This window comes from Alosa sapidissima, chromosome 11 (genome assembly GCF_018492685.1).
Source record: "Alosa sapidissima isolate fAloSap1 chromosome 11, fAloSap1.pri, whole genome shotgun sequence".
NCBI lineage: Eukaryota > Metazoa > Chordata > Actinopteri > Clupeiformes > Clupeidae > Alosa > Alosa sapidissima.
This window is the reverse complement of record NC_055967.1, coordinates 17766923-17786832: the sequence shown is the minus strand read 5'-3', so window position 1 is coordinate 17786832 and position 19910 is coordinate 17766923. Positions and strand designations below refer to the sequence as shown.

The 19910-nt window shown below is 40.4% G+C and overlaps 2 protein-coding genes across 2 annotated transcripts in view; one reads left to right on the top strand and one right to left on the bottom strand.

The window, feature by feature from the left end:
* The window catches only part of cacna2d4b (calcium channel, voltage-dependent, alpha 2/delta subunit 4b), a 45464-nt gene extending 32559 nt beyond the window's left edge, over nucleotides 1-12905 (top strand). Inside the window, exons 29-43 of the mRNA XM_042110342.1 lie at nucleotides 266-327; nucleotides 524-538; nucleotides 782-826; nucleotides 1162-1224; nucleotides 3112-3182; nucleotides 3418-3493; nucleotides 3669-3721; nucleotides 4316-4371; nucleotides 4709-4729; nucleotides 5003-5120; nucleotides 5546-5661; nucleotides 10157-10239; nucleotides 10458-11706; nucleotides 12175-12598; nucleotides 12760-12905. Coding sequence (XP_041966276.1) covers nucleotides 266-327; nucleotides 524-538; nucleotides 782-826; nucleotides 1162-1224; nucleotides 3112-3182; nucleotides 3418-3493; nucleotides 3669-3721; nucleotides 4316-4371; nucleotides 4709-4729; nucleotides 5003-5120; nucleotides 5546-5661; nucleotides 10157-10239; nucleotides 10458-10550 — 872 coding nt within the window. The 3' untranslated portion in view covers nucleotides 10551-11706; nucleotides 12175-12598; nucleotides 12760-12905. The remainder of the gene's footprint in view (nucleotides 1-265; nucleotides 328-523; nucleotides 539-781; nucleotides 827-1161; nucleotides 1225-3111; nucleotides 3183-3417; nucleotides 3494-3668; nucleotides 3722-4315; nucleotides 4372-4708; nucleotides 4730-5002; nucleotides 5121-5545; nucleotides 5662-10156; nucleotides 10240-10457; nucleotides 11707-12174; nucleotides 12599-12759) is intronic.
* Nucleotides 12906-14483: 1578 nt separating this feature from the next.
* On the bottom strand, nucleotides 14484-19277 carry si:dkeyp-73b11.8 (BPTI/Kunitz domain-containing protein). Its single transcript, XM_042110328.1, has 6 exons — nucleotides 19178-19277; nucleotides 16907-17110; nucleotides 16301-16477; nucleotides 15884-15928; nucleotides 15535-15613; nucleotides 14484-15310 (listed from the first exon to the last, which is right to left on the bottom strand). Exons 1-6 carry the CDS (start codon nucleotides 19242-19244, stop codon nucleotides 15226-15228), a joined length of 657 nt encoding a protein of 218 aa, XP_041966262.1. The 5' UTR covers nucleotides 19245-19277; the 3' UTR covers nucleotides 14484-15225.
* Between the last annotated feature and the right edge of the window lie 633 nt (nucleotides 19278-19910).

Sequence of the window (19910 nt, the reverse complement as noted above, 5' to 3'; positions counted from 1 at the left end):
GTGTGTGTGTGTGTGTGTGTGCCACGGCTTACTGTGAAAGTGGGCATGTGGCAGAAAGAGGGGGAGGGAAAGGAGGACTGCTAAAGTGGTGGGATGTGGTGCTCGGAGGAGGACACTTTCCTCTCCAACTCAGACCTTTTTATAAAATGGCAGAGAGAAAAAAAAAAACATCATTGCACAATGGCCACTGGCACACAGCTCACTGAATCCACAGATTAGTACTTTCCCATTTTCACGCCCCGATTTTTTCTGCTTTTTAACACAGCTATTGGAGTGCAAATGTCACTGACTTTACTGGAGTCCCGGCTGCTTTCTATTGCAGTTCAGGTAACTTACTGTTGTGGAGGGCCAACAGCTCTCTCTGTCTCTTATCACACACACACACACACACACACACATACACACACATCATAGTCACACACACACACACACATCATAGACACACACACACACACACCTCATTGGTATTCAGCTTCACAATGCATCTCCCATTTATACTCTCTCTTTTCACCCCTTTGAGCAGCCCAATGATACAGACGTAAGTAGCCTGCTTCATTGCTTCATATATTGTATCCCTTCAAGTAGAATTCCAGTGCTTTTTGCATTCTATACACACATACTGTACATCTATACGAGATCAAAAGTTACGCATTTACGCCCTGTGCAGTTATCTCTATCCATATACAGTGTATTAAGTTATTCATTTATCCTCTAATGTTTTTCTCTATCCATATACTGTGTATGAAGTTATTCATTTATCCTTTAATGTTTTTCTCTGCAGTGCAGCAATGTGGAGGGTGTTTGTCCTCTGACTTGTGAAAGCATTGTAAGTTGTCATATCACTGTCCTCTTACTTGTGAAAGCATTGTAAGTTAGTAAGTTCTTTACCCTGCCTCTCAAATCAACTAATTCTGTCCATTATGAATCATGCTCATGTGGAGAAGCCACTGAAGAACCTTACAGTCATGTCAGATTTTCACTAGAACAATCTTGCTCGCAGTGACATTTCAGCCAGGTTAAAGCTGTGTGTGTGTGTGTGTGTGTGTGTGTGTGTGTGTGTGTGTGTGTGTGTGTGTGTGTGGTACAATTTGGGGCACAATTTGGGGCTTGCTTGCCAAAGTTTAGCTTGATGTCAAGTTTTATTCTCTCCTTTACTTCTAGGACCTCAACTGCTACATCATTGATCACAATGGATTCATTGTAATCTCTAAAGAGAGAAATGACGTGAGTATTAAACTATACTTATGTGCACTCTTACATTTACATCACATTTATAATCTCCAAAGAGAGAAATGACGTGAGTATTAAACTATACTATATGAAATGACTGGAGTATTAAACTATACTTATGTGCACTTTTATATTTACATCACATTTATTCATTTTGCGGACACATTTGTCCAAAGTGACTAACAGCTATGGAATAACATTTAGGCTATCAAGATTTAAGCATGTTTAGGTTTAAGCTACTGAACTACACTGCAGCAGTAGAATAACATTTAAGCTGTTAACATTTTAAGAGAGCATTTTAACAGCATTTTAATATTTAAGCTTTTAAACCACAGGGCTACAGCTACAGCGTTACAATAATGTTTAACTACAGGGCAGAGGAGAATATAGCCAGGAGTTATCGCTGTATCTGTCAATACTAGTGCTAGAGGATAGGAGTGCTAACATATTAAGTACTAGTGCTAGAGAATAGGAATGCCTTCATATTAAGTACTAGTGCTAGAGAATAGGAATGCCTTCATATTAAGTACTAGTGCTAGAGAATAGGAGTGCTAACATATTAAGTACTAGTGCTAGAGAATAGGAGTGCTAACATATTAAGTACTAGTGCTAGAGAATAGGAGTGCTAACATATTAAGTACTAGTGCTAGAGAATAGGAGTGCTAACATATTAAGTACTAGTGCTGGAGGATAGGAGTGCTAACATATTAAGTACTAGTGCTGGAGGATAGGAATGCCTACATTTTAAGTACTAGTGCTGGAGGATAGGAATGCCTACATTTTAAGTACTAGTGCTGGAGGATAGGAATGCCTTCATATTAAGTACTAGTAGCAGTATGGAGGAGGAGAAGTGGATGGTGGTTTACTACCACTCAGTAGTGAGACAGATAGAACACTTTACAATTACAGACCATTACAATTACATTCAAAATAAGGAAGCAACAAAGAAACTTGAGAAACACAGATATCATTTGTTTTTGCCATAAACATGTGTGTATTTGCAGGTGTGTGTATGTATCATAGCATATCAGCATGAGAGACAGCAAGAGTGAGAGTGTGTGAGTGTACATGGGGGATGGTGTAACATATGTGCTATAAACAGTCTCCGGAGCATCTGGCGTAGCAGGACACTTATGGTGCCTAATCCTGCACAGATGCATCACGGCGGACAGAGGCCAAGGGCATCTGTATGGCAGCACATCAGAGAGCATGTGTGAGACAGTGTGTGTGCTCATGTGTTTGCGTGTATGTGACACGGTGTGTGTGTATGTGTGTGTGTGTGTCAGTGTGTGCAGATGTAGGATGTCCATATTCACACAATATAAACTTTCTTTACCCATCTGCAGCTGGGACAGAGCATTTTGCGGAGAGAGAGTAGCTTAGTATAGAGTGCACTGCAGAGACCTTAGCATCTGTAGACAATGGATAGGTTCTGAGATTTGGATTGCGTAATCTGAACACGGAGCTGATTGCATGTTATTGGTACTGCCTGGGATGTGCACTGTGGGAGGCCTCCCTCCCGGCCCGCCCGCTGTGCCCGCTGTGCCCGCTGTGCCCGCTGTGCCCCACCTCAGCGCCAGGCTCTGCTCTCCTTCCAGCGCAGGCCCATCCAACAGCATCACAGTCAGGGACACTCAATCAAGCATGCCGTTACATCACTGTAATTTAGTCTGGCAGGCACCGGGAAACAGGAAATCAACGGGTTTAGTGTTTGTGTTTTTACTGGATATGAAGGGACAAGCACGCACACGCACACACACACACACACACACTCGCACGCACACACACACACACACACACACACACACACACACACACACACACACACACACACACACACAGGTACTTATGAGTGGGCAAAATCTCTTCTATCCCTGTCAGGTTGGTAAATTCTTTGGGGAGGTGGACGGGTCAGTGATGGCACAGCTGCTGAAAACGGGCTTGTACAAGAGGTAAGAGAGTCATGGATCTGTGCGTCATAATGGTATTATACAATATTCACACTTGGCTCGGCTGTTATATGTTATTACTAAATGCTAAATATTACAATTATCTTTTTTATCATATTATTATATTATGTTATGTTAAATTAGGTTAACATGTTCCCACAAGCAGTCCAAATGTGTGTTCTTGTCAGTCTGTCAGTGGGATGTTTGCTGTTGTGTTAGACTCAGTTTTGTAATGCAGGGTGGTGCTGTATGACTACCAGGCTATGTGCAAGACTACGCACGGTCACTCGAGTGATGCTCGGCCACTGCTCAGTGTGAGTTTACCTATATCCCTGTCCCACCAGGGCTTGCCGCAGGCCAAGCGCTGGCACACATAGAACACCCGAGGAAGGCACCTTGACTGCCGCTCTCTCTAAACATCACTGAGAGCACTAGGCTCAGCACACCCCATTTGTTTGCTAATGTTTTTTCCCTCATTTCTTTCGGCAGCCTTTCTATGGACTAATGGGTGTGGTTAAGTGGTTCATGTCCAACTTCCTGATGTGAGTGCTCTTGGGGTTTCAAATAAATTACATTGTTTAGATAGTTACATAATAATAAAAAAATGTCCTACTTGTGATTACACTTTAGTTTAGGGAGAACATGTTAACCATACTTTACTAATTTATGTATGTATAAGTGCTCAACAAGGTCTGTATTAAGCATTATTGCACATTTATTAGGTCTTTATTGAACAGTTTCGTATTCTTACTTAATAAGCCATTTATTCTTGGTAAATTCTTAATTAGGTTACTAGTATATAGTATGGATCAAAATAAGTTTATAGACTGTCAGAATATGTGACTTATAGTGAGAGAATAGTAACATAATAAAACAATGTATTACAGTAGAAGGCTATAAAGTTTCTGTTTTGATCCATTCTATTTATCAATGACCTTAGTTCAAGGGCAGCTAGTTGGTTATCAAGGATTTACAAAGAATAAATCACCTATTCAGTAAGAATAACACACACACACACACACACACACTAAACTAAAGTGTTACAAAAAAGCTATTTTATGTATTGTTTTGAATCATATTTAGTCAGTAATAAAACTGTGAAAAAGCTGGCTGACTTGTTTTGATCTCACTTGAAGGTTTTTGCTGGAGTTCAACATCTGTGGACTTTGGCACTCAGATTATGTGGCAGATGGTAAGTTGTGGCATTTATGTGGCTCTAACGACTTTGCTGCAAAAGATCAAAAGTTAAAGAAGCTTAAAGCCTTCAAAAATGATGGAAGATTAAAGCGTCACTTGACAGTCAATATGTGTATGTGAGAGGGGGAAAAAAATCAAAGTGGATGAGCTCTTTTGCCATAAAAAAGGAGGGATTTTGTACAACTTCGTGTTACCAGCTTCATAAATCCTCTGTAGACACTCATTTCATACAACCCCTCTCATTTCCTATGTCCTGGGATTGCTCATTGCTTTTCTCATCTGTGCCTCCATGATGTGCTCTCATCTGTGGCTTTCTCATTGTCCATACACAGCCAAGTCTGTGTACCATGCAGGTGAGTACACCTGTCATGCCATCACTTTGCCTCATTTTGTTTGAGTATGTGTAGAAACTAACTAGTGCTTGGGTCCAGCCTTAGTTATGGGACTGTCATAGAAAACATCAGAAAGATAGATTGTGGCTATGTATCTCTCTCTCTCTCTCTCTCTCTCTCTCTCTGTGTGTGTGTGTGAGTATGAGTGTGAGAGAGAAAGAATTCAGGAGAGAGAGTGTTTGAATCAGAAAAGAAATGTGGAGTCAGTGTAACTGGTGAATGCTCACTTCCCAGGCCATAAACAAAAGAAGGTGGAAATCATGCAGCCCTGTGACACTGAGTATCCCGGCTTCATGTATGACACGTCCATTACTGAGACCAACAGCATCATCAAATGTGGCCGCTGTCAGAAGTAAGTGCTTGCAAGAGATTAACCCGAAGAGACTCATCTCCTGTAAAACATCACACCGAAGACCCATCTCAGTAGCTATGCTCCTCCTGTAACAAGGCATTAGTTGCACAGGGAATCTGCCTGCAATTTTGCTTTCACATCTGTGTGGTGCTCTTGTTTGGCTCAGTCTTTGGCACTGTGTTATTATAGAGTGTAATGACTATTCTGACTAATAGAGCGCTCCAGTTGCTGTCCATGGTGCTACTCTAGAGGGGCTGTACAAATGCAGCATTTTCCAGTGTTGCCAACCCCTCACATGTTGTGTACCTGTACTAGATAAAGTCACACAACAAAAAATCACTAACAATCGCATGTAAGATTAAGCATGTAATGCCAGATTACGATAGAGGGCAGTCTTTAATCATACATACTTATTTTTGTTCCAGGATGTTTGTTTTGCAGCAGATCCGTAACACTAACTTGGTGATGGTGGTTGCACAAGCAGACTGTGACTGTTCTCGCCAATACTCACCGATCACACTGACCCCAAAGGAGGTCAAATATATCCTTTCCAGGTTATGTTGTTCCTGTGTTATCAAATTTGTGAAAGGTTCAGGCAAGTGAATCGTAACATAGTGAAAACCCTCGGTTTAAGCACACATTTAATGTAACCAAATAATATGGCTCCTCAATAATTTCTAAAGCACCCTTAATGAATTGATCCTCCTGAGTTAGTCCCTGTTGTGCAATATGTGGGCACCTTATGTTTATCACTATTCAGCTGCCAGTTTGCCACCCATCAATCAATCAATCAATCAGATTTATTTATATAGCACGTTTAAACATGACTTGCATCAACCAAAGTGCTTTACAGAAACCAGTGGGAAGCAAACATATAACATATAACAAATAAGACAGAGGCAGGCCATACAAAAACACATCATAAAGCAGACCATACAAATACACAAAAGAGACAACAGTACAAGCAGGGCTCCAGTCAAGATGAATCAGGAAACGCTAGAGAGAAAAGGTATGTTTTGAGCTGGGATTTAAAAGAGTCAACTGAAGGGGTGAATCTGATGGAGGTAGGGATGCTGTTCCACAGTTTGGGGGCTGCGACAGCAAAGGCACGGTAGCCCCTGTGCTTGAGATTGGCCTTCAGCTCCGTCAGTAACCCCTGCATGGCCGATCTAAGGGACCTAACATTAGAGTAGGGGGAGAGGAGGTCTGAGATGTAGGGGGGGGCTTTTCCATTAATGGCTTTGAAAGTAAAAAGAAGGACTTTAAAATCAATTCTGTAACAAACCGGAAGCCAGTGGAGGGAGGCTAGGACAGGGGTGATGTGGTCTCGTTTCCTTGTGCCTGTTAACAGTCTAGCGGCTGTGTTTAGGACTAGCTGCAGGCGGGACAGGGTTGATTCAGTGATGCCGGTATAGAGGGAGTTGCAGTAGTCTAGTCGTGATGTGATGAGAGCATGAATTACCCTTTCAAGATCTGGGTGGTATGAAATATTTCTGAGTTGAAAAAAAGCTGGCTTTCACCACTGCGTTTTTCTGCCTGTCAAACCGGAGCTCTGAGTCAAAAATGACACCCAGATTCCTAGCATGGGGCCTAGTGAGGGTGGAGAGGGTGCCTAGGCTCCTGGAGATGGTACTGACTGAGTTTGGGGGACCAAAGAGGACAATCTCACAAATGCTGATTCGGTGCTGTGCCCCGTCAAGTCAAGTCAAGTCATATTTATTTATATAGCACACTTAAACGCAATGTTATTGACCCAAGGTGCTCAGAAATAAAATAAACAGTAATAAAAACAAAAAATAAAGACATAAAGGACAAAAAATAAAAATAAATAAATGAAAATACAAAATAATAATAATAATAATAATAATAATAATAAACAGATTATGATTGTAGATAAAAATAAACATATGGTTACTGAAACTACTACTACTATAGGCCTAGAGAAAGATGTACAGTAAAGTTAGATGCCAGTTAATATAATGCAGAAAAGAAATAGAAATAAGATTAAATAAATAAAAAATAAAATATCAATAAACAACCAAACAAGGGGAGAAATTAATGGACATTATAGGCCAAAGAAAATAGATGGGTCTTTAAATTTGATTTAAAACTACTGATGGTGGGAGAGGACTTAATTTCTATAGGGAGATTGTTCCAAAGTCTAGGGGCAGCAACAGAAAAAGCTCTATCACCTTTAGTTTTAAGGGTTGCCTTTGGGACTGATAGAAGAAGTTGTGAGGAAGACCTCAGTGGCCTAGAAGGACAGTAGGGACTTAAAAGGTCACAGATATACTGTGGCGCCATTCCATTTAGGACTTTGAAAACAAAAAGTAAAACTTTAAAATGAATTCTGTAATTGACAGGTAACCAATGGAGTTGGGCCAGCACAGGACTTATGTGCATATGTTTCTTTGTTCCAGTAAGCAGCCTAGCTGCTGCATTTTGGACTAATTGAAGTCTAGCAAGGGTAGATTGGTTCAGACCTAAATACAGAGAGTTACAATAGTCCAGCCTAGATGTAATGTAACAAAAGCATGGATTACAGTTTCTAAGTCAGTATATGAGAGCCAGGGCTTTAATTTAGCTATTTGTCTTAGTTAAAAAAAGATTCCCTTAACCACACTACTGACTTGCTTATTGAAATTCAAAGAGGAATCTAGGAAAACGCCTAGATTTCTGACCTCACTGTGGCAATTTACAGCCAGTGGCCCAAGTGCTTTTCTTATCTTAGGAACAGAGCTGAGTGGACCAAAAATCTCTTTTCTTTTCATTTAATTGTAAGAAGTTTGCAGCCATCCAACTCTTTATGTCATTAAAGCAGTTAAACAGGCTTTCCAAGGTGCAGGAACTATCGGCTGTTAATGGCAGATAAAATTGAGAGTCATCAGCATAGCAGTGATATTGAATGTTATGTTTGTTAAAAATGGAGCCATGAGGCAGCATATATAGGGAGAATAGCAGAGGGCCTAAAATGGAACCCTGAGGGACACCACATTTGATAGGTGCAATGGACGAAGAGCAATTACCTAATCTTACAGAGAATGTTCTATCATTCAGATATGATGTGAACCATTTCAACACCACCCCTTGCAGACCAACTTCATCCTCCAGACGTTTTAACAGGATGCTATGGTCAATGGTATCAAAAGCAGCACTAAGGTCAAGAAGTGCTAAGAGGGCACAAGAACCATTATCTACTGAGCAAAGAATATCATTTTGCACCTTAAGTAGAACAGATTCGGTGCTATGAAGTTTTCTAAAACCTGACTGAAATTTATTTAGGATGTTGAAAGCATTCAAATAAGAAGTGACCTGAGAGAGAACAACTTTTTCCAGGATCTTTGAAACAAAAGGTAATTTGGAAATAGGCCTATAGTTTTTCAGGTCACTATAATCGAGACTGGGCTTCTTTAGTAGAGGTTGGACAATTGCATGCTTAAAACTAGAGGGGACCACTGCAGTAGATAGAGAGCTGTTGATAATGACCAAAACAACAGGGCAAATGATGTTAAAGACTTCCTTAAACAGGTGTGAAGGTAAAACTTCTGAGTGGCAAGAGGAGGATTTCATATGAGAGACCACTTCAAATAGCTGGGAGAGAGACAAAGGTTGCCACTGCTGAAGTGAGAAGGGTGAGTGTTTTATAACTGAGGGATCAGAAACTAAGGAAGGAATTTGAGATTTAATGTTATTAATCTTATCAATGAAGAAATTGAGAAACTTCTCACAGTTTTCAGTGGTGGGAGTGATAAAGAGAACAGCAGCAGGAGGATTTAAAATAGAGTTGATGGTACTAAACAATATTTTTGGTCTGTGAGCATTACTGGCAAATCAACTTAGAGTAATACTCTGTTCTAGCTGACTTAACAGAGTTTTGGTACATCTTTAGAGAATCTCTAAAAATGTCATAAGAGACTTGGAGTTTGTCTTTTTTCCATTTTCGCTCATTTCTCCTACACACTTGTCTAAGAGAATGGGTAGAATCATTAAACCAGGGAGTGGAGTTGGTTTTTGACCATTTTAGTTTTAAAGGGGCAACACAGTCTAGAGTAGCAGAACAGGAAGTGTTGAAGAGATTAACTAATTCTTCCGTATCAGAGCAGGTGGACAGGGCATCATTGATAGCAGGTGACTGAGTAAGCATAAAGGTGTTAGAGAAATGTAAAGCTGTCCTAAACCCTGACTGGAATTTATCCAGGATGTTGTTCTGTGTAAGATAGGGGGACAGTTGGGAGAGAATGACCTTTTCTTTTGACATGAATGGGAGTTTAGAAATTGGCCTGTAATTACTGAGCTGGGTGGAGTCTAGGTTCGTTTTTTTCAGTAAGGGCTGGACCACTGCATGTTTGAAGCAGGATGGGACGGTACCAGTGGCTAGGGAGCAGTTAATGATGGAGAGGATGGTGGGACCAGTTGTGACAAGGACATCTTTCAGAAGGGGAGTGGGGACTATGTCAAGGGGGCAGGTAGTAGGTTTCATGGCAGAAACCACCTCAGAGAGGGAAGTTAAAGAGATGGGATTGAAGCAGGCCAGGGAAGAGGAGCAGTTGAGGCAGACAGTAGGGATTAGTGGGGGGGGGGGGGCGGGGATGTTACTTCTTATGTACTCAACTTTAGTAATCCACTAATGTAATTATCATTCTGCTGTTTAGTCTAGACTGTCTACATCAAACTACCGTACAGTATATCAAGAATTGTGAACTACAAATGTCCTTCATCTATTTTTTGGCTTGCTCTCGTTTTTATTAAAATTCAGAATGCCAGAATCACCAGCTGGTGATGGGCGGAGGCTAAAAAGAGGTGACAGAAATTAAAATATTGCATATTTCTCTACACAATAGAGTATGACCTGTAGTCGTACTTTTTTAATGTTAGTTTCACACTTTACTTTAGAACATTTGACCTCAGTAGTGACCCTGAGCACTGAGGCTACAGTGAGCACAGCTCAGCTCAGTTATGTAGTTTAGTTTCCAGGGCTGCAGGAGCGTTTGAGAGCAAAGCCCACTGCAAGTGTCTCACCCTTAACACCTCTGCACATAACGCCACAGTCAAGTGTAACCGCATGAAGTCCCAGAAGATCCGCCGGCGCCCGGAGTCCTGCCACGCTTACCACCCTCATGTAAGGGCCTCCCGCTCAGCAAGAGTCAGATGCATCCTTCCACTGGCATCACATCAGCCAATGAACACATTCAAATGCATTTCAAATTTCACACATCTATTTTGCGAAAACCTCACAAGAATGACTTAATTATAATAATTCAGTGTTTTAGTATACACTATTTAAACTAAATAATTGCAATGTGTTACTTGACATTCACATGTACTCTGTGGTTGCAGGAAAATGCAAAGGACTGTGGAGGAGCTTGTGAGATCAGTATATCAGTGGCTCTGCTGTTTGTGTCCTTGGTGACTTCTCTTGCTTTGCGATGATGGGAAGATGTCCCAGAAGAGGAGTTGAGAAAATGTATTGTAACTCTGTAATTTTCCATTTAATGCTGTTTATAACATCAGAAAAATGCAAACAAATAGGCATCCAAGGTTATCCAAAACAAGTGAAAACGGCTATTTTGTCAAATTAGAAAATTATGGACTTTGCTGAAATGCATCATACATATTCTTCAGTCTTATTCAGAATAGAGCATAGTTGAATTCATGAACTCAGTGACTAAAGGCCAAATAACACACCACATGATCTCCAGAGAATAAGGCTTCTGTGGACAGTTCATCACAGAACACGGAGGAGCTTGAGTGCGAGGACCTCTACTGGACTTAAGGTTGCAGTGCAACCGCAAACATTTTAGAGAGATCTTTGGAACGATGGACTGATTGTACATGCTCAGAACAGTGTCATAGAGTAGAGAGACTCTGTGTGAATTCTACCCTACAGTGAAAGGAAGGCAGAGGTCATCAGAACTGTCTGTCATGTAATGCTCCAAGTCAAATTACCTATTAAGATAACTCTATGTGTAACAGCAGTCAGCACGGATGTTCACTGGTGTGTTTCATGTAGACTTGATTTGTAGGACTTGCTAAGGCTTAAGCATGTGTTTATCTTAAACATGTCTACAGATTGGTGGAAACAATCAATTTAGAAAGCATTGATAGAGTTGGCAAGAGTTAAAGGAAACAAGATACTTATTCTAAACTGCACAAGTGTACCAAACACGTATTTCTTATTCCATCTGTATGTTTTTTTCAGTTATCTTTTTGTTTTTCAAATAAACTTTATAAACTTGTGTTTAGGCAAACAAATGTTAGGTGTTGTAACTGGTTGTGAGCTAACTCATTTCTAACGATTTTCTCCATGTACCATGGTATCCCCTTCATCATACTCGACTAAAGTATGAGTAAACTGTGAAGCTCTATATCTGTTGCTAAAAACTGCAGAACAAGATACCTAACACTGATGCATAAAGGGCCATTTTACTAAATTCTACTCTACTCACTGTAAGATTCTGTTAATGTATGTAATCTATGTTATTGTATGTAATAATGGCATTGTTACCACAGACACAGAAGTGCTGCTTTTTCCCTCATCATGTACCTGCCTGAGCATGTGAACATGGATCACTGAGACAAACACCTGGTAATGTGACTTCAATGAAGTAATAACAACAGAGCATACCATATGTAGTCTATGAATAATAATGTATGATAATCTCAATCATACAATTTCAAATGAAATTTTGGAATGTTTTTTGTTGATTACAGCCATTTTTATTTTGTACCATAGATGTGTATTAGGGCCTATGTAATTAATACTGTTTAGACAAAGCTATTATCCAAGGCAACTGAAAGGCTTATTAGCCTATATTTTATATCATGGGAACTGAAACTATTGAGTTGAACTGAAATTATTGAGTTACAAGAGCTATAGAGTAATTCTTGACAGAATTAAAGTTAACTGAATTGTTTTATTTTTGTCACATACTTGAGATTATTTTCAGTGTTATGGACAGTATTTTAAAGGGAACCCAATGTTAAATATGTGGATCTATAAGTTGTTAGTAAATTATTATTATCATCTGACCACTCTAATATTGAAAAACTCCAGGCCTCAATGCTCAGGCACAGCAGCAGGTTCTCACACAGGGCCCACCCAGGAACATGGCCCACAATCCCTGGGCCACCTCTCTAACTGACGCTTCAAGAAACCTCAAGCCACAGTGCCCACCCTGGGGCAAAACAGACCGAGCTAAACGGGGCGTTCAGGGGAAAGAGAGTGTGGAGAGCCGGTGTGGTCTGGCCTCCCTTCCTTTTTTTCCTTGGCCGTCTCCCCCCAGAATGGGCTGCAGCACCCTTGGCAGCTACACGTCCCAGTGGGAGAGATGGTCCCGTCACTACACAGGCAAGCGGCTCACATGCCCACAGCAGCTGGAGCCAGAGGACCGTCAGAAGACAAAGATGCAGTGGCTGAGCCTCTCAGCAGCGCCACCTGCAAAACATGCAGGGAATGCTCCATCATGTAGCACAAAAGGGTATTTTATCACTCTCTACTGTTTAAACTATGTGACTCTCTGTGATCCAATGTGAGAGAACTGATATGGGTTGCATAGATTTATCATGTTTGCTCTTGGTAGAGTCATATTCTAAAAGAGATACCAGACTGATACATGCCTGAACACATTTGTCTGTACAGAATGACCCAAAGATGCAAGAAGTCCCAGCAGCCTCCACCATTTCAGATCAGTCGGGTAACAGGAGTTTCCCCCTCTTGGTCTTTCAAGGGCATGTGAGAGTCGCACGAAAAGGCAATAAATATTCGTATTGGGCCAATGACACAAATACCAGAATGTTTGAAAAGTTATTTTCAGGTATACTACAGTAAATACTATCATATGATTTTAATATAAGCAATGTAGGCCCTGCTGAAAAAAAAACAGCTAGAAACCAGATTATGCTGGTTTTAGCTGGTCTTTGCTGGTTTTCTTCCAGCTCTTGCTGGTGTAACTGGTTGGGCCAATGACCAATGTCATTTTAGCTGGTGTTGCTGGTCTGCACTGCTGGTTTAACTGGCCATGCCAGCTTATGTTGGTCATTCTAGCAAACCAGCATGATCATCTTACACCAACAATGTCAAGCTTGACAGGCTGGTCACCAGCATGACCATCTTGCGCCTGCTGTATTTCACACGACAGACTGGTCACACCAGCATGACCAGCTTCCTCAGATGGTCACGCCAGCATATCCAGCTGGTGGCCCAACCAGCTACACCAGCAAAGACCAGCAAGAGCTGGAAGAAAACCAGCAAAGACCATCTAAAACCAGCTACCAGCATAAGCTGGTTTCTAGCTGTTTTTTTCCAGCAGGGCATCATGGCATCATGTTGAGGTGTAATGAGCTAAAGACACAACACGAAGGTCATTTGATATTATCACCAGCATACTGATATACCGATGTTCCTGTCAAATACTCCCTGTCCGATGGCTGTCCTCCAAGGCAACTTGAACCAGCGCCAACATTGCTGGTGTAATGCATCAACAGCATAATCCTCAACTATTCAAAATACAGTATGTCACAGTTCTTACAGGACTCATTGGTGGCACACCATTAGGACAAAAGGACAGACATGGCAGCACCTGCCCATGTGACCAAAACAGAGTGTGGTTATTATAAGCCACCAGAGATTAGGCCTGTAAATTCATAGGCACCTGGACCACGGATATCGACATTACTGTTAAATGAGAAGTGTTGAATGAGTAGTGGCCAGGTGTACGCAGGCCAACAGGGGATACACAATGAGTTGTGATTGTCATTTTGCTATTGTGTTTTTTGGCTTACTGTCGTGATTTTTTATGTGTTGTTGTGTTTTGCACTTCAGGGCCACTGTAACAATATGTTCTAACCTATTTAACATTGACCTGCCACATCAGTGGCAAGGCATGGAAATGAAGATCACATTTTATGTATCCCTGATATGATTAATCTGTCTTGTGAACTATGAGTATGATTAATCAAAATCTTGCGAACCCATCAGAAAACGCCCTATAATTTCATTTAGTCTACTTCTGATAGCCCTTACGAGAAAATAACTTCAGTACTTTAAGTGTCAAAATTATAGTTTTGGAGGAATTATTTGAAGTTAATATTCAGGAATATACATCGATTTGCCCTGACCTGGTGAGTAGACCTCCGACTTCGAGTATGAAGGAATGCACTTTTCCTTGTCAGAGGTCTGAAATTTTGGACTTTTAAGCTGTCTGGAATGCTGTGTAAGTTTGAACGCATAAAATATCAGACCAAAGGGATACCAATAAATTGGACCACATGTATGCTAATCTTTATATTAGCCTGTTTGGTGAATACAAACAGACTCAAGGACTTAAACTTAATGGTGAGTGAGTCATATAATAATGAGCTTGCTTGAGGTGGTATCGTGACATTTATTGGGAAAGAATGAGAAAACACTTAAAAAACACATAAAAGAGACACTCTATATCACATGTTAATGAAGCCAATGCACAAAGCAACTGGTTATGGTGTTTCTCTAGTCACTTAAAAAAATCCTTGCCCTTCACTGTAATGAAAAATAGTTTCTGGTTTTATTTAATAAAAAACACACACATTTGTATCCAAGCAATAGAACGCTCAAAATGTTAATTTAGTTCTAAACAAAAGTGTCAAGGGCTTCACACCTGCATCATTAAAAACATCATTACACACAAAATAAGACAAGCTGAATTAAACCAAACTAACCTTTACAAAAGTAATGTTGAAATGTTAAAACAACACTTTTTAAAATGATCATGGTCCAATTTGATCACTAATCCTGAGCTCAGTTCAAATGGTAGCCTTAAAAATTCATGGACAAGTTTAGTTCTGAATTAACCCTTAAAGGAGTACCGTCACACCGGTGTGACGGGAATGTTTGGAAATGAACGTTCTAAAGAATATCTGGGTTCATTGAATTCAACATAGAATTTTAGAACCTTCAATTGTTGCGTAACGGAATCTTATGTTAGAATGTTCAAAAACCTACACCTTTAATTAAATGCTGTTGTTTAGGCAATGGTAGTTGTGGGACATGGGTTCAATGCAGATTCAGAAACAATTTAACCTTTTGCCCCCCCCCAATCCAGATGTTCAGTCCAGTGAGAAATGAGCATTAATGTGCTGTCTCCACGTCTTCGTCGCCCTGCATGGCCTGTCTCGCTGTGTCTTCTTCTTTGGGGGCCTTTTTACTTTTTTCCCTAGATCCACACACACAAACACACACACAAAATAAATCATCATTATTCTAGTTTTTCATAATGATAAATGCATATTAATTACAAGGCTGCCCATCAAAACGTCATAACGTGCAGTAGACAAAAGGAAATACTGTGCATGTTTTGATCCGAAAGTGTACATCACAGATGAAGACAGGCAAGCAGCTCTGTGTGAAAGTAGGCAGATTTCAGCAGGATATACTCACTTTGACTTTATAGCAAGAACTATAATGGCAACAAGAATGGCAGTTCCAACGAGACCAAAGACCACTCCCAAAATCAGTGCTGAACACAAACCAGAGCAAACAGAAAAATATATTGTGTACCTTTTTTTTTTTTTTAAATGAATAAACATTTTAATATGTAGGCTATACTAGCATTTTTGTATTGTATGCAAAGGGAGGCTACTATTTATTGTTACACTAAGGTCTCCTACTGCACTGCAGCTAGAATGTTATCCGTCATTGTAAGTCGTGTTAGACAAAAGCATTAGCTGAATGAATAGATCAAATGTATATGTACAACATTATGAGGAATTCCCAAGTGTTAACTCACCAACTGGTGTGTCATACTCATCTTCCTCGGGGCCTTCACCAGGATCTGTTCAGCATTGGGACAGAGAACACAGGTCACAGTTCATACTGTAGTTCATATCACAGACCAACTGTATGCATGACAGCTTCCTGTATGTGGACTTTGTTAGGAAGAGGAATTTAGAATTAAAATGATATTGATATTAACTTGCATTCTTGTTAGCTTTGTTTGTTCATTCATGTATGTTACTCTTTGTAAACTGGCCTTAAGTTTGAGAATAGTTGCTATATAAATGCAACAACAACAACATAATTGTAGCCTAGGCTATTATTATTATAGTTGTTCTTATATCGTAGACTTGCAGTGTGAACTGTTTTTCTGTTCAATAGCATTCATGTGGGATTTACTGTAGCCCACATGAAGTTCACACCGACTCACCTGCGATCCCATAACACGTTTTGTTGCAGGCTTGACTGTCCAGGAATCGGTTGCCGTTCCCGACGCAACCGGTCCAGAAGAACGTCTTGCATTTCCGATGGATGGGGTCATAATAATACCGCAGGTAATTAGACAGACATTTTCCGACTTCCTTTTTGAAGTGACATGCCTCTGTCTCTGTGAGGGGTGAGGGAATCCGATTGGTAAAATGGTACAAATAAATTATTGCTGTAGCTGTCATGTAAATTCACCTGATTCTGTAATTATGCATAGCGCTATTACACCACTAGGTGTCAGGAAATACTCAGGAAATGTTCCTTTCTTCTCTGTCTTCTCGGCTTTAAGGGCTAAAGCGTGAAATTGTCTTGATAACAATCCTATAGGTAATCATCCCACTAATCTAAACCTACTTTCTGGTGAAATGACTAGTCTTGTGAGGTGTAAGGAAAGATGGAGATTATCCTCCTGGTATGTTGTGATGGGTGGGATTTTGATGATGAGCAGCAGTCTGGCAGGACATTCACTGACCTTGCTCAGTCACTTTCAATTTCAATGTTCTGTGCATTGTGTGTTTTCTGTAGTGCTATCCCTAAATTTGATACTTACCATCAATTGGGTACAAAGCGGTTCCACTGCTTGAGCAGTTTCTCATGCAGTACTTTTCAACATTAAAGCGGTTAGCATTGCCACCGGCTCCATAGAACATAAATGGATCACACTGGTCTGTGACGTTGTCATAGTAGTAGTAGACCATGGGTTGGATTCCCTCAGCAGCCGTTCCTTCATTTTTAGGCATAGAACAGATCTCATCTAGGAAATGGACAGAAAAGATGCAATGTCTACGTCCAGTCTTTAAATCATTTTTAAATAAATGTTCCTAACAGATGACAGGTTTGCCTATAATTGCAATAGGCCTAGCTTAACTGAATAGGTTGTCAGTGGTAATGGAGTGAACTGCTCCGAGCAGTTAGGCCTACTTTTTAAATGAAGTATACCCTTGATGCACACCTTTATTCCAGTTGTGTTCAATTGTGTCTGTCTGTCTATCACACTGTTGCATCAGCAGAATTTAAGGCCTTGTAGAGCACCAAAGCTATTGATTGTTAGCCTAGCTACCAGCCATCCTGATGCCAGCTGAACTAGAGAGAAACGTGTGGTGGGCTACTCAACTGAGTCTGACTGAAAATTGGCGGGGTCAAGCTTGTGAAGGTTGTTCTTTCTTACACTTTAGTTTGTAGAGCCGATCCCTCTGATCGCTAATGATTAACTATATGAGAGTCCCCACACCCTGGCTTTATGGCTGTTCGGCTGCAATAAAGCCATTTATGATTATGAGAGAGCCTCCACCTCATAGACTTCATTAGGTTGTGGATTTCTTGGGCACTGAATGACCAACTGAATTCAAATGGCTGATGTTGAGATCCGAAAGGCGGCAAAAGAATAATTAATACTATTAATTAATGTATTGCTACAGAACTGCATACCGGACAGTTATCATATGGAAAGGTCACAAAGAGGTCCATTAGCATCAATTTGCTGTTTCTTTTTTTCCGCATGGACCACCTGCTATGCCTGGACATTACGAGCAATAGGGGCTAACCTACTGGTGGCTAACCTAACCTGTTATTACAACAACAACAATAACAACAACACCCAGTTCCAATGCTGCATTCTGAACCCGTGCTTCATCTTTCCTCTATAGCGTAACCTGTCTCATGATAGTCAAACCAGTTCATAGATTAGAAGGAATCTATCTGTTATTCTGCAGTGCTATATTTTGTCTGTCATGTGACAACCAGTCCACCAGCACTTTAGCGTATCTAAACAGGCTAATGAGGCTGAGAGTTGTTTGTGCAATGATGCTTTGACAGAAGGACTGGAGACAGGCTGCAGGGGGAGATTGATGGGGGGATGACTCAGGAACATTGGCCAGTGGAAGGACACATATGCTGCATCGGTAACACATTAAATGCCTGCCATAATGTCAATCAAGCGTGTTCTTGTAGAGTGGCATCCTGTATCCAGTATCTGACTAATACCTTCCACAACTAACTGTGTATACTGTGTTAAATAATGTCATAGTGCACATAATGACCTTGGTTCAAGGTGTAGGAAAACACCAGTGCTTTAAAACATGGGTACAGTAGCACAGCTGCTATAAAGGTGTTTTCACATTCATACAGTATGAGAAAAGTCTAAATTGAACAATTTGCAATCAGATTTCTCCAACTGAAGCCATTTGGATTAATCTACAACGATTCTATGCTAAGGCAATAAGGAAGGACACTCCCATGCAGAGCAGTAGTCCAGTAGTCTTTCAGTGCAGCCGTTACACTCACTTCCGGACCCCAATGACACACGAATCTTAAAGGTTCAAAACGTAACCTTTGCTCCCAATGCAACAGCAATGTTTCATTCAAAATGTAAATCCATATGACACAAACGTAACTTTTGTTCCCAATGCAACAGCAATGTTTCATTCAAAATGTAAATCCATATGACGCATACGGGTTGTTTGTTAGAACTAGCAAAAAAAAAAACATATATGTTGAAATATAACTTTTTTTTTTTATTATTTCTACTTCCTCAGGGCTAATCTAAATCCTCTATCACTTCAGGCCTATGTTACCCTACTCAATAGTGCTATCACATCCCTTCTGTATATATTTCAATGCATTTACCAAAGAAATTCTACTTAGTCAGTGCCTGCCGATACACAACAAAATTTGTTTTGGTTGTGTGCATAACGGATGCTAAGGTATAGACCTAAAATGTTAAACCACGTTTGAATATTAATTCAATTATTGAATTATATGAATTCATATTCATTTAGTTAAGATCACCCAGAAAGACAAAGATATGGCTAAATTCACTTACTATTCATCTGTGCCTGGACAGAGAAAAAAGCGGAAAAAATGACCAAAAATGTCACCAGTTGCCTCATGGTGTTGTTACTCCTTCAGATGCTGCAAAGGCTAGTGAGTTATAGGCCTATCATAAAGGGCAATGTCAGTGGGCTGGACATTAACAGTGGACTTTGTACTTTCACTAGATAAGTTTCATGGGTAATGATGCACTGTGACAAAGACATCAAGTTTCACCCGATCATCACTAAACTATGTACACTCCTTAGTTTGGCAAGTCACTGAAATTGAAGCATTTCTTTTTTTTCAAGCCCTAATTAAGATAGCAAATTAGTCATGAGTGGATTCATTTCACAAGACAATCAAATGCTTTGTATGATCCAAAATAAAACATAGATTTCCTCTATCCCCTTAGCCACATTGGTGGTTCAAACAGCAAACAATAAACAACCCCGCCCTAAAACTGAAGCAATGCCACCGTTATCCTGGAGGTTATCTATGTATGTAAGTACCACTGTGCCCCATGGTCCTGCAAAATTAGTCACCCTGTGACTGTGTGGGCCAGGGCATTCACATGAGTGATTGTCAGGCTAGCTTTTATTGGCAGATGCTAAGGTGCTGCACTTGTATTATCTGTCAGCCTTTTTCCCCATGATAACAGCGGCATATGATTGGCTCAGAGCCTTTTTCCCCATGATAACATCGGCATATGATTGGCTTAGAGAGCTCCGGTTGGCTACGATTGG